This window comes from Hipposideros armiger, unplaced genomic scaffold, assembly GCF_001890085.2.
Source record: "Hipposideros armiger isolate ML-2016 unplaced genomic scaffold, ASM189008v1 scaffold_67, whole genome shotgun sequence".
In the NCBI taxonomy this organism is placed as follows: Eukaryota; Metazoa; Chordata; class Mammalia; order Chiroptera; family Hipposideridae; genus Hipposideros; species Hipposideros armiger.
Window position 1 is genome coordinate 3,761,788 of NW_017731417.1, and position 13,168 is coordinate 3,774,955.

Here is a 13,168-nt window from a genome sequence, read left to right on the forward strand (position 1 = left end):
TGTGTCCCCAGCAATCACGATGACAGTGGCCCAGACCAAGCCTCTGTTCAGGTGACATTGTGGCATCTATGTGGAGCGTATTTGCTGGCCCACAGTACTGGTGACACTAGCTTGATTCCACCCCCACCCTCCACCAATCTAGGCTTTACTCAGGACTAAAAGACTCAGGTCTTGGCTTACCTAACAAAGTGTTCTATAGGTAAATGTCATTCAGTAATCAAAATGATAATCCCCAAAGAAGCTTTTGAAAAGCCAATGTGAATTTCCAAAATGCAGTGCCAGGGCTAATGGGTCTACCCTTTGCCTTTCTTCTCTAGGTATTCTGAAGACACAGACCCCAATATTAACTTACCAAGGCAGATCAGCGGAAGCAGCTCAGGCGTTTCTCTGTGAAAATAGGAACCCCACGTCTCCTAGGTATGTGTGTGCCCTCCCAGCTTAAAGTGGGTGACGGTAGAAAAGCCCGTGTGCTATCAACTTTGACAGCAACGTCCCTGCACACCTCAGCCCTCCAGAAACAACAAAGCCATGAACCTGGCAGTGCCAATGGGCCGGAGGAACCAACGAGGCAGGGGGTTTCATGGTATACTGGGGACTTCACAGGGGGTTTCTGAAAGTAGCAGGTCCCTGAGAGATGGCATGTCTTCTTAACAGAGGGAGAAGACAGGAACGTTATATAAAACAAAAACTAGCAGTTTCTCAAACTGGGTCATTATCCATTAGAGAGTAATAAAATCATTTCAGGTGGAGGGGGGGTATCCAGCACCTTAGGAAGATGAAATATGTCTTGTATAGTAATGGCAAGTACTCGCTTGTGACACTGTGTGTGTGTGTGTGTGTGTGTGTAGTTTTTACTAACTGTTGTGTTCAAACATTTTGCAAAACACTATTGTATGTAGGATGTATTTCAGACCTTACAACTTTTAATATACTGCTTGGCAAACTTTTTGACCACAGTCAAGAATAATACATTTTGCATTGCAAACCACACACATACACAACTGAAACAGAAATTTCAAAAAACAATATTTACTCTTGCTACATGCAATGTGCTCTGATATTTTTTATTCTGATCTATTCTATTCTCTACTATTCTATTCGCCTGTTCTTGTCTGCTTTTCAGAAAATGCTGACCTGACCGAATGAATCTATTTCACAGCCCACTAATGAGTGTCCACTTAGAATTTGAGAACGCTGCTTTAACAGGCCTGGAGGGCAGGGCTATAATGCAGCGCACACAGAACCAGGTGCTCATAATGAGGACCCTGAGTCCCCAGGGAAAAGTTCGATTGTGGATCCGATTTGCCACTGAAAGCCGCGAGCATGTGCGTGTGGCGCATGTTAGAAATGTTTATATTCCCAGAGTGGTTGCCATACAAACAGCACTTTGGCTCCTCAGGGAGAAGCTAGAAAGTTCTCTTGGGTGGGACCCTGATGCCAGATAACACAGGTTGTTGCTCTGTTTGCCGAGTGGAGGGAGGTACGCCAGGTCTGACTGTGGGGAGAGAGGGCTCTGCTCTCTTTGGAGAAGAGCCATGAACTTTTCCCAGGGAGCAGGCTTCCCAGGAGTGAAGTACTTCCTGCGGAAGCTAAATGGACCCTTCTGGCCTAAAAAAAAAAATCACCCTACCTTCACAAGGTGTGTCACTGAGTTCTCCTTGAGGGAAGATCCAGAAACAGAAAGTATTGGGTCATCGGGAAAGTCATGATATATTTTTCTATGTTTATCAATACAAAAATGTGTCGTGACTTTTCCAACAACCCAATAGAATGGTCATTGACAGGGGACAGAGGTTGTATTGATCTCAGCTGGAGCTCTTGTGCTCACCTGCCTTTCATCACTGTTGACATAGGTCTAGATCAGGGTTCGGCAAACTGCGGCTGTCGAACCACATGCGGCTCTTTGGGTACGTTCCATCTCAAAAGTTTGCCGACCACTGGAAGAGCCAATCCTGTCCCTCATAACAATTTAAAAATTATTCAAGAGCCATAAATATATTTTCACATAATCACCATTATGTGAATAATATCCTTTAACAATTTTATAAATGAAAATATGATAGCTTCATTTTCATTTTCAATTTTACTTCAGAGCCTGCGGCTCATGAGCCACAGTTTGCTGACCCCTGGAGGCTCTTCCGTCTCAAAAGTTTGCCGATCCCTGGTCTAGAGGAAACTCAGGGTCCCAGCTCCCTTCTCCTGTTGATTTTGCTCCCCAGGGGCTGCCTTTCCTGCACTGGGCATGCTGTGCCACCTCAGGAATGAATTCCAGTACCCACTCAGAGGCCTGCTCACCCAAGCATATATGATGCTACCACATTCTAGCACAACCCAGGGAAATGGACAGCCATGAAGACTTTGTTTGTAAAAAGCATGTACAGAGAAAGCATTCAAAGCTAAATTTCTTTTTATCATGGTAAAATATACATAACGTAATATTTAGTCTTTTTAAGTGTACAGTTCTGGATCATGAAGTACTTACACACTGTTGTTCAACCATCACCACCGTCCATCTCCAGAACATTTTCATCCTCCCAAAGTGAAACTCTGTCCCCGTTAAACACTAACTCCTCATTCCCCCCAGCCCTCAGCCCCTGGCAACCAACATTCTACTTTGTTTCTATGAATTTGACTATTCTAGGGACATCATATAAGTGGATTCATACGGTTTTTGTCCTTTTGTGTTTGGCTTATTTCACTTCGCAAAATGTCCTCAAGGTTCATCCATGTTGGAACATGTGTCAGAATTTCCTTCCTTTTTAAGGCCAAATCACATTCCATTGCATGTACATACCACATTTTGCTTGTTTGTCCATTAATGGACACTTGGGTTGCTCCCACCTCTTGCCTATTGAGTAATGCTGCTAGGAATATGGGTGTATGCATACCTCTTTGACAACCAGCTTTCAATTCTTTTGGGTGGATACCCAGAAGTGGAATTGCTGGATCATATGGTCATTCTATTTAAAATTTTTTGAGGAACCATCACATAGTTTTCCACAGCAGAGTTGAGATTTTAAAGAACTCCACCCTGGGGGAGATTTAAAGAGATATAAAAGTACAATTTTTGTGTTCTTAAATTGGATCATCAAAGCAATATTCCTCCTAATAAGAACAGCCACTGCCACCGCTAACACAGTGCCCTGAGTCGGTTTCAAAGCTCTATGCTAATCGCCTCTTGTGCATTTTCTCACTTAACCCTTTTCGACACTGTAGGAAACAGTCACTGTTGTTAGGGCATCGGACAGACGCAGAAAATGAGACTTAGCGAGGTTAAGCAACGTGCCCAAGGCCAGTGGCACGAGGCCCTATAGGACCCGATTCCACAGCCCCCATTCCTACCGCCATGCCATCTGTGCCCCTTACCTCTCTCTCTGTCTAAAGTTTATTTTGCGGTAGATTCATTTGTCTACTATTTCAATTCCCTTTTAGTCTGTTTGTGTCTGTAAACGGAACAAGATCCTGGAAGAGGGCAGCAGTGGGCCGGTAGCAGCCAACACTCAAGCCACTGGGAGCTGGCTCCCCACTGGTTAATGGAGATCTGGGTGGGGCTCCAGCAGAATCCACCACAGGACCCTGACGGTCAGCCTTCCAGTCCTCACAGCCACTGACGCTAATAAAATGCTAAAGATTCTGATATTATTTCTTGAAATGACCTGAGAGACTAGCCCCCGGCACAGGCCCTGGCACATAATAGGTGGTCATAGTAGGAGGAATGAAAGCATCAAAGAGAATGAAGTGTCCTCCACACAAAACATGCTGACAAGCAGCCACACTCTTATTAAGGACCGGATGCGCTTGCTCCCTGGCAGATTCGACCACCTGGTGGCGATAGAGCGCGCAGGAAGGGCTGCCGACGGCAATTATTACAACGCGAGGAAAGTGAACATCAAGCACTTGGTTGACCCCATTGACGATCTTTTCCTTGCTGCGCAGAAGATTCCTGGAATCTCATCAACTGGTAAGCAAGGGGCACCGAGAATTCAACAAAACCATACCAGCACTAAATGCCTTTTTATTGACTGTTGAACAGAGGACCGGAGAGAGTCCTATGAGGATCATTGTTTTCCACTCCAGAGATGGTCTTTTATTATGGTCCCTAAAAACAATAATTGCACCGTCCTTTAGAAATCCAGTGTTCCCACAAGCAAGAAGGGAGATGGCATGGAACCGAGCATATTCCATTTGCCCAGCTCTAAAATATTAAAACTAATAATAAAATAGTAACAATAAAATTGAGGCATGGCATGTTATTTTGGCCATTTAGGATGCATGTATTATACATGGGCACTATGCACCACCTTATGAAGCACGTTAATTTTTAAACACAAATATATGACTAGTGCAGTATTTTGATTGCCAAAGATATAATAGTTGTGATTGTATTTGTATGAAATTTGAAAATTTCATAGTTTTCAAAGAGGTTTCACAACCATTATACTGTCTAAGCCTCTTTAAAACCCTGTGAGGCAGATAGGGCGGGTATAGTGTCTAAAAATGAGCTCTAGTGGGGCTTCTTGAGGTTGTCTAGCTAATTAGTGTTGCTGGGAGAATCAGGAGCAGAGCCCAGACTCCCAGGACACTACCAGGTATGCTTGCCATGAAATCTGTGAATCTCTGAAAAGCTCCATGTAACTCCTAAGGAGAACCAGCTTCCTCCCCTGGGGGTAGGTAGGTATCAGACCCTGGAATCATTAAGGCATGTTTGCCATTCTGTGTTTATCCCTTTTCTTCAGAGTGTTTCCCAGACTCATTAGTCTCCTTAGGCTTTTAAGGTTTTGATGAGACAATGAAAGTCTTCCGGGCTGGGTAGAAAATTTCTGCAAACCTCCCTGGCCTTTCCCAGAAGAGGCCATGGGTGTGGTACCCCACAATGCAGTTGGTTTCGCGCTTCCTGTCTCTCTGGGCTGGGCAGGCGCAGGACCTGAGGCCTGGGGGAGGCATTCCCAGGGTGAAGAAGAAAAGGGTCTCTGAGTCCAAAGGAGCATCCAGGGTCTGAAGGAGCTGCTCTTTCCTGATGAGCAGACCCCCAATCTGTGCCCCCCAAAATGAGCCCCCGCCTCAGGTCCCAGAGGAAGCAGGTGGAGCTGGCTGTTTGCACCTTCCAGCTGCCCTCTTTGTGGACCCTTGGATGCCCAGGCCCGTTCTGCGGCTTCCCACAGCCCCCTGCACAGCAGGGCCACCCCTGAATGTCCTTTCACTTCTCTGCTCCATCAACACCCCATTCCTCAGTTTCCCCAAGCAGCTGCCTTGTCGTGGACGTAGCACTCAATTGAGAGTCCAGACACCCACTTTACACTTACTACCCAAGTCCTGCCCTTCTCAGAGACTCTGCGAGCTCAGTGACAAAAACAAGGCCACGAACAAGACTGGCCTGAGGAGTGAACAGGATGAAATTCATAAAATGCAAAAGAGCAGAGACAGAAATAGACAAAATACCAATGCTAGGTGTTGTTATTATTTTTCTCCATTCACTGGGCTGTCATGGATCTAGAAAACCGTTCTGAGAAAAATCCCCAAGATGTGGACCTGAGGCACTTGGTCATTTACAATTGTCTGATTCTTTTGGCCGAGTCCAGGTCTCTCATGCTCGAGGTTGGGTCCAGCTCTAGTTCCTCTCCACCATCTTACAACTGAATGCTAACCTCTGGTGGAGTTTTCCACATTTTCCAAGCCTTTGTAGAAACAAATACAAAAACTGTCATACAGTCATGCATGGCATAATGATGTTTCAATCAACATGGACCTCATATATGATGGTGGCCCCATAAGATTATAATGGAACTGAAAAATTCCTATTGCCTAATGACATCATAGTCATCCTAATATCACAGCACAACGCATTTCTCGTGTGTTTGTGGTGACGCTGCTGTAAAGAAACCTGCTCTGCCAGCCATATAAAAGTGTAGCACATATAATTGTGTCCAGTACGCAATATTCGATCATGATAATAAATGACTATGTTATTGGTTTAGTAATTAACCTACTATATTTTTATTTTGTTATTTTAGAGAATACGCTATATATATATAAAAGTTTGCTGTAAAACAGAATGCCATGTTATGCCGGCAGCAGCCTCATACATCTCATATTTACCATGTCTCTTGATTGCATCATTTATCTTGTGCTTGATTTAATCTTGTGTTGCTTGTTCATCATGGCCCCAAGTGTACAAAAGCCCCTGCTAATGTTGCCAGTAAGAGGCCATGTTGAGTGATTGACCTGGCAATGAAATTAAAAGTTATTAAGGACTACGAAGGTGGAAAATCAGTGATGGCTGTTGCTGGCCAGTCAGACATATCTCATTCCACCATAGCTACAATCTTGAAGATCATTAACCAAGTGACAGAAGCTGTTAAAGGATCTGCTTCGCTGAAGGCAATGAGACTAACAAAAATTAGAGAACAGTTTACCGGTATATCAGACATGGAGAAACTTCTCATAACCTGGACTGAAGACCAGACACAGAAACGTATCTCTCTCAGCACCATGACGATGACGGCCAAAGCAAAACGTTTGTTTGTGGTGTTGACCCAACTATGATGTTTTTACTGCCAGCTCTGGGTGGTTTAAACAATACAAGAATCGCTATCATTAAATTATGTTCAAGTGAATGGTGAGTCTGTGAGTGCTGATGTGAAAGCAGCTGAAGGACCTTTAGAAACTCTAGATAAGCTGATTGTGGAAGAAAATGATTTGCCAGAACAAATATTCAGTATGGATGAAAACTCCCTCTTCTGGAAATGGATGCCTGACAGGACTTTCACCCATAAGGAGGCCAAATCAATGCCGGGTTTCATGGCTTCTAAGGACAGGGTCACAGTCTTGCTTGGGGGCAGTGTTGCAGGCTACACAGTCACACCCTGTGTGATCTGGCACAGTGAGAACCAAGGGCCTTCATACACTTCAGAAAGCACACCCTCCAGTGCTCTGCAGGAGCAATAAGAAGACATGGATGGGGGCCGGCCGAGTGGCGCGATGGTTAAGAACTCGCTTGGGATGCCAGAGGGCCCCAGTTCGGATCCCACATATGAGGGCCAGTGACACTGCCCTCTACAGCTAAGATGCTGAACAACAGCTCAAGCTGGAGCTGGGCTGCCGTGAGTCGCTGGCGACGGCATAGGCTGCAGCCCCTGTGGCAGTGGGTTGCCATGGGCTACCGTGTGTAGCCAGCAGCCAGCAGCCAGCGTGAGCGGCCAGCAGCCGCAGTGAGCGGCCGTCCAGAAGCCGGCGCCTGATCTGCCTCGCCAGGGAAGAGCGCAATGATGGTGCCAACTTGGGCCAGTGAAGCAACGTCCTCCACAACTAGATTGAAGAACAAAACGACAGCAACTTGTCTGTTCCCCTTCCCCTAATTCCCCAGTACTGTTCCCATCCCCCCAATTACCCAATAAAAATCTTTAAAAAAAAAAAAAAAAAAGACATGGATGACCCAGCTTCTCTTCTAAGACGCCCGCCTGGATGGCTGTGCCAGCTAAATGGAGATGTATGTTTGGAGAATAACATACCTTTCAAGATTTTTCTTATTGTTGACAATGCTCCCAGACATCATCCTTTTATTGGACATCCTTCATCCCAGTATCAAAGTGGGGTTTCTCCCCCCAAACACCACTGCTTCAATCCAACCAATGGATCAAGGAGTTACTGCAGCTTTTAAGGCCTCCTGCCTGAGGAGGACCTTTGCCCGGGCTGTTGCTACAACTGAGGAAGACACCGAGGAGACACTGATGCAATTCTGGAAGGATTACAACATCTATGACTAAATCGAGAACCTTGCTTGGGCTTGGGCTGATGTCACCAAGGATTATGTGAAGGGCATCTGGAAGAAGACATTCAAGAGGTTTCTCAATGACTTCAAAGGATTTCCCAAGGATGAGAAGGATGAAAAATCACCAAGGCTGTGGTCGTGACGGCAAACAACTTGAACCTGGCTGTGGGTGAAGATGACATTGAAGAGCTCCTAGGGGTGATTCCTGAGGAAATGACGAATGAGAAGGTTTGGAACTGGAACAGGAACACATAGCTGAAGAAGCAAGAGAAAAGAAAAGAGAAATTGCCAGAGAAGAAGAAGAAGAACCCCCAAGAAAATTCAGTGAAAGGTTTAGCAGAAGCTTTGGCAGACCTCAATAATCTCCTTAAAAAGTTTGAAAACATGGACCCCCAACACTGAAAGGTTTTCACTAATAGAGAGGAATGTTCATGGTGCATTATCTGCTTACAAGAAAATCTATAATGGAAGAAAGAAGCAATCCAAGTAAACCACCATGGATTTATTTCTGAAAAGAGTGACACTTCCCCAATAAGAGCCTCAGGTGGGCCCTTCGGGAGGTGTTCCAGAAGAAAGCATTGTTGTCATAGGAGGTGACAGATCCATGCATATTATCACCCCTGAAGACCTTCCAGTGGGAAGGTGGGGGTGGGAGGCAGTGATATTGATGGTCCTGACCTTGTGTAGGCCTAGGTTAGTGTGTGTGTTTGTGTCTTAGTTTTAACAAAAAATGTTTTAAAAGGACAAAAAAGAAATTAAACATGTTAAAAATAGAAAAAAAACCTTGCAGAATAAGGACATTAAAAGAAAAGTATTTTGGAGGCAGCTGGGTGGCTTAGTTAGAGCTTGTGCTCTGAACAGCAAAGTTGGCGGTTTGATTTCCACATGGGATGGCGGGCTACGTCCTCCACAACTAGACTGAAGAACAATGACTTGACTTGGAGCTGATGGATCCTGGAAAAAACATGCTGTTACCCAATAAAAATTTTAAAAAATAAAGTATATTTGTACAGCTGTACAATGCCTTTGTTTTAAGCTAAGTGTTATTATAAGAGTCGAAAAGTTGAAAAAATTAAAGTTTATAAAATAAAAAAGTTACAGTAAGGTAAATTTATTATTGAAGAAAAACATTTTTTATAAATTTAGTGCACCCTAAGTGTGCAGTGTTTATAAAGTCTACAGCAGTGTCCAGTGATGTCCTAGGTCACACTCACTCACCACTCACTCACTGACTCAGCCAGAGCCACTTCCAGTCTTGCAAACTCCATTCCCAGTAGGTGTCCTATACAGATGAACCATGTTTTATCTTTTACACCGTATTTTTATGGTACCCTTTCTATGTTTAGATATCCTTAGATACACAGATACTATTGTGGTACAGTTGCCTACAGTATTCAGTACAGTAACCTGCTGTACAGGTTTATAGCCCAGGAGCAGTAGGTTACACCATAGATAGAGCCGAGGTGAATAGTAAGCTGTACCATCTGGGTTTGTGTGCGCCTCTGGGATGTTCAATGCAATTGCCTAATGATGCATTTCTCAGAACATGTCCTCAATAAGAGACACCTGACTATATAACTGTTCTGTAGGCTCTGGAAGCCGGGCCCTCTGCCCCTGAGTCACTTGGACAAGCACTAAGTGATAGCCAGTGGTTATCATGAGGCAGCTGCAGCCATCTTCTAGAGGCAGATTCAGCTGACCTCTAGTTCACAGAATCCTCCAGAAATACCTGGACACAGGACCGAATGATGTTGCTAGAGTGTACCACCTCAAAGGCTACAGGCTGCAGGGCTTGTTAGAGTTTTTCATCTTGTTCCTGTAAGGGTGGAGGTGCCTGCTAATTATTTTCAGCCAATTCATCTATCTTGGACACCATTCATTTCACCAATGGGTTCAATAATTTCTAACATTTATTTATTCTAACCTATTTGTTCTAGCATTTATTATGCGAATTAACGAACATGCTAGTGCTGAGACTGGCCTTGAGACTGATCTCTTTCAGATGCTAATCAACCGCCCCGGGGTGTGTGTTCCTCATTAAACTACTCCAGATCATAACCAGCAGCCCTCTGGTTGGTGTAGATTAAAATTAATGGACCCAGGACCCACGTACACTTCACATTCTTTAAACTGAAGCCTTTAAAGTAAATTACAGAATTGACTTTAAAAATCTATACCACTTCTCTCCCGCCAATGGAATGCCATCTGGTCACACTAATGGGGCTCAGAGACTTGCGGCCCCTTCCTGAACAGGAGCCACTCAGGGAAGGAGAGGAAGTCTTGAGTGTCACCATACTCCTGTCAGCAGAGAGGGCATTCCATCTGTGACTAGAGAACGTGACCCAGGAGAGGGCATAGCCACACTCTGGTGAGTTCCAAACTTTGACTCATTTTTCACGAGAGAAGTTTCTAGAATACGTGAAGCAGAAGTACATCTCCTGGTTGTCTGAAAATATAGCCAGAGCCAACCCCTTTCCCTTCCCTGAGGCAACAAGGACATGTGGAGGGGATGCCAGGCCCCACAACCACCCCCCATTTTCCTGATTCTGTATACTGACTCAGTTTCCCTTCCCTCCAGGGGTCGGTGATGGAGGTAATGAGCTTGGGATGGGCAAAGTCAAGGAGGCTGTGAAGAACCACATACGAAACGGGGATGTCATCGCCTGTGACGTGGAGGCTGACTTTGCTGTCATCGCTGGTGAGTGATTAGATGGCCGGTCAGTCAGGCCTGGCTGCCCAGGGGAGGGACCTCGGTTTGAGCTGGTCCAGCCAGAAGCTCGTTATCCAAAATATATAAAGAACTCTTAAAACTCAACAATAAGAAAATGAACAGCCCAATGAAAAAAATGGGCAAAAGACCTGAACAGACACCTCACCAAAGAAGATACACAGATGGCGAGTAAGCATACGAAAATATATTCAACATCCTGTGTCTCTGGTCTCCGCTGTGCATTAGCTTTTCAGCTGGGACACCCAGGAAAGGAAGAACCCTCAGGCCTCCAGAGTGTGCTTGCTTTTGACAGATCCGTTGTCTGTGGGTCTCCTTTATCCTGGGGTCTTGGATCTGAGCGGGCAGGGAGCCTCTGCAGAATCTCTTTGGAAGGCCTCAGATTTCCTCAAGTTTACCTGCCACCCAGAACGTAGGTTCCTCGTATACTTGATCACACCCCAAGAGCCTGGCCAGCTGCATCACTGATGTGACTTTAGCAGCAGACCGAGTCCCCTAAAGAGAGGAGGTGATCCCAATTGGCGGTGGGGAGAGAGGGGTTGTTTGGAATGAAAGCTTCGGATGAACATCTGTGGGTTTGGGGCTGAGAGAGATGAAAAGGGGCCCCTCCAGTTAGGGTTGGGAGCTGCCGGGTCCTGAAGACAGAGAACTGTGTCTGTTCCTTCAGCTCAACGTAGACAAGAAAGACCAAGGGCTCTGGAATCAGGCAGTTGGCAGCTCTTATTTGCAAGCCTGGCTGTCATCACTGTAAAGTAGGTCTCTATGAGGATTAGAGGAAACCTTTGTAAAGTCGTCCGGACTGGCCCTGGCTGGGCGGCCACAGCAGATTTGCTGCTCTTGTTGCAGGCTGGGTGGTGAAGAGAGGGCAACAGGGAGGCGGGGGGATCTCCCAGGAGAGTGAATTAGGGGTGCAGCAGCCCTGTCGCGCGCCATCCTCGTCTCCTGACACCAAGCATGGAGGCAGCCCCGGCAGGTCAGCAGCTTTCCGGGTCCAACCACAGTCATGCAGATAGGACTGAAGTAAAAAGAGAAAAGAACCCACCACAGGGTCCACAAGCCAATGGCACCCTGGCCCCAAAAGCGTGCTGTCCTGTTATGTTTGGCGCCTGCATCCCAAGCCAACAGAGAAATCAGAGTTTGCAGTGGGACTGAGGCCTCATGGGCTGTATCAGACTGTGGGCTCAGGTCCAGTCCCCTTTCCTGGTCTTGGGGCCCCTCTCAGCCTCGTTGCCCCAATCCCCACTATGTACCCCATGATCCAACCATGCATGGCCACTGTCATTGCTCAAATGCACCATGGGTTTAATTTTTTTTTTAATTGAAAAGATGATGTAACAGTAATACTATAGACATTTTCAAAAGGCAGGTGGTGCAGGGTGATGGAAGGGGGCAAAAAGCCCATCACCTCACCATAACACAATCAGCATTTTTAGTTTTGCGTGTGTCAGCTTCTAATTCTCAGACTCAATACCTACCCATTTTAGATGATTTCTACCTGGTAAAGCTGCATTTTAAATACTTCTCTTTCCCTTGAATGTTACTTCCCAAATAAGTTTTTATTTTCCACATTTGCATGGAGGTTGAGCATGGGCTCTGAGGTTGCACATGATGATTAACACTACTGAGCTGTACCCCTGAAGGTCGTTAAGATGGTCGGTTCAAGGTTATGTGTTTTCTTAACCACAATTAAAATTATTTTAATTATATTTTTTAAAAAAGAGTATGGACTCTGGAGGCAGCAGCCTGAATTCACATCTCAACACTTACTAGCTGTGTGACCTTAGGCAAGTTACTTAACCCCTCTGTGTCTGTTTCCCAGTTTTATAAATGAAGATGATAATACCTATACCTCACAGGCTTGTTGTAGGGACTCCAGGAGCTAATTCACGTATGGCGTTAGAACAGTGCCACACTCTGTAAGTATCCAGTCAGAGCAGGTTACTCTATTCCATTGACTATGAGATGCCATCAATGACAAGAATTGCCATTATTTTATGTACCACTAAGAAAGGAAGACACTGCCAATGATAAATGTAAGATACTATTGACTGTCAGAAGCATCTCCATTTCAGAGATGTAAAAAAAAAAAGCACATCTTAGAATCAGTGAAATACAGTATTAATATGACATGCTCTTCACCCACCATATTCTGATATATGCCTTGTATTTTCATGTGCCTTTGTGCTCGCTGGATATTTGGATTTTTTTCTACCTTCACCCTTCCTCTGGCAAATGCTACCCAGCTTACAAGGCCCATATTAAATGACCCTTTTCTGTGACTCTTCCCTAAACCAGTCAGAATGAGTGCCCCTTCTCAGCGCTCCCATAATCCTTTGTGAACGTCTCATTCACAATGGCCCCACCCTGTGGTGGGTTGTGCACACAGTTCCTCTCTCCCCCGGTTGGGAGCTCTTCTTTCTTTTTTGATCCTCTAGCACCTAGAGGTTACCAGGTACTTAATCAATCCTTCTTCAGCTGAATGGGGAACTGACTCAAGCAGGCTTCAGAGAAGAGCCAATGAGGTGGTCCCTAAATGGGAAACAGTGCAATGAGGCTGGCTGATAAAAAGAGGAAGGGAGGGCTGGCCGAGTGGCGCGATGGTTAAGAGCTGGCTTGGGACGCCAGAGGACCCCGGTTCGGATCCCACATATGAGGGCCAGTGACACTGCCCT

The 13,168-nt window shown here is 45.5% G+C and overlaps 1 protein-coding gene across 3 annotated transcripts in view; it reads left to right on the forward strand.

Moving 5' to 3' along the window:
- DGLUCY (D-glutamate cyclase) overlaps window positions 1-13,168 on the forward strand; it is a 63,111-nt gene that overhangs the window by 43,038 nt on the left and 6,905 nt on the right. For all 3 annotated transcript variants that reach the window (XM_019642366.1, XM_019642367.1, XM_019642365.1), the window contains 3 exons: window positions 318-417; window positions 3,813-3,961; window positions 10,347-10,466. In XM_019642366.1, coding sequence (XP_019497911.1) covers window positions 318-417; window positions 3,813-3,961; window positions 10,347-10,466 — 369 coding nt within the window. The remainder of the gene's footprint in view (window positions 1-317; window positions 418-3,812; window positions 3,962-10,346; window positions 10,467-13,168) is intronic.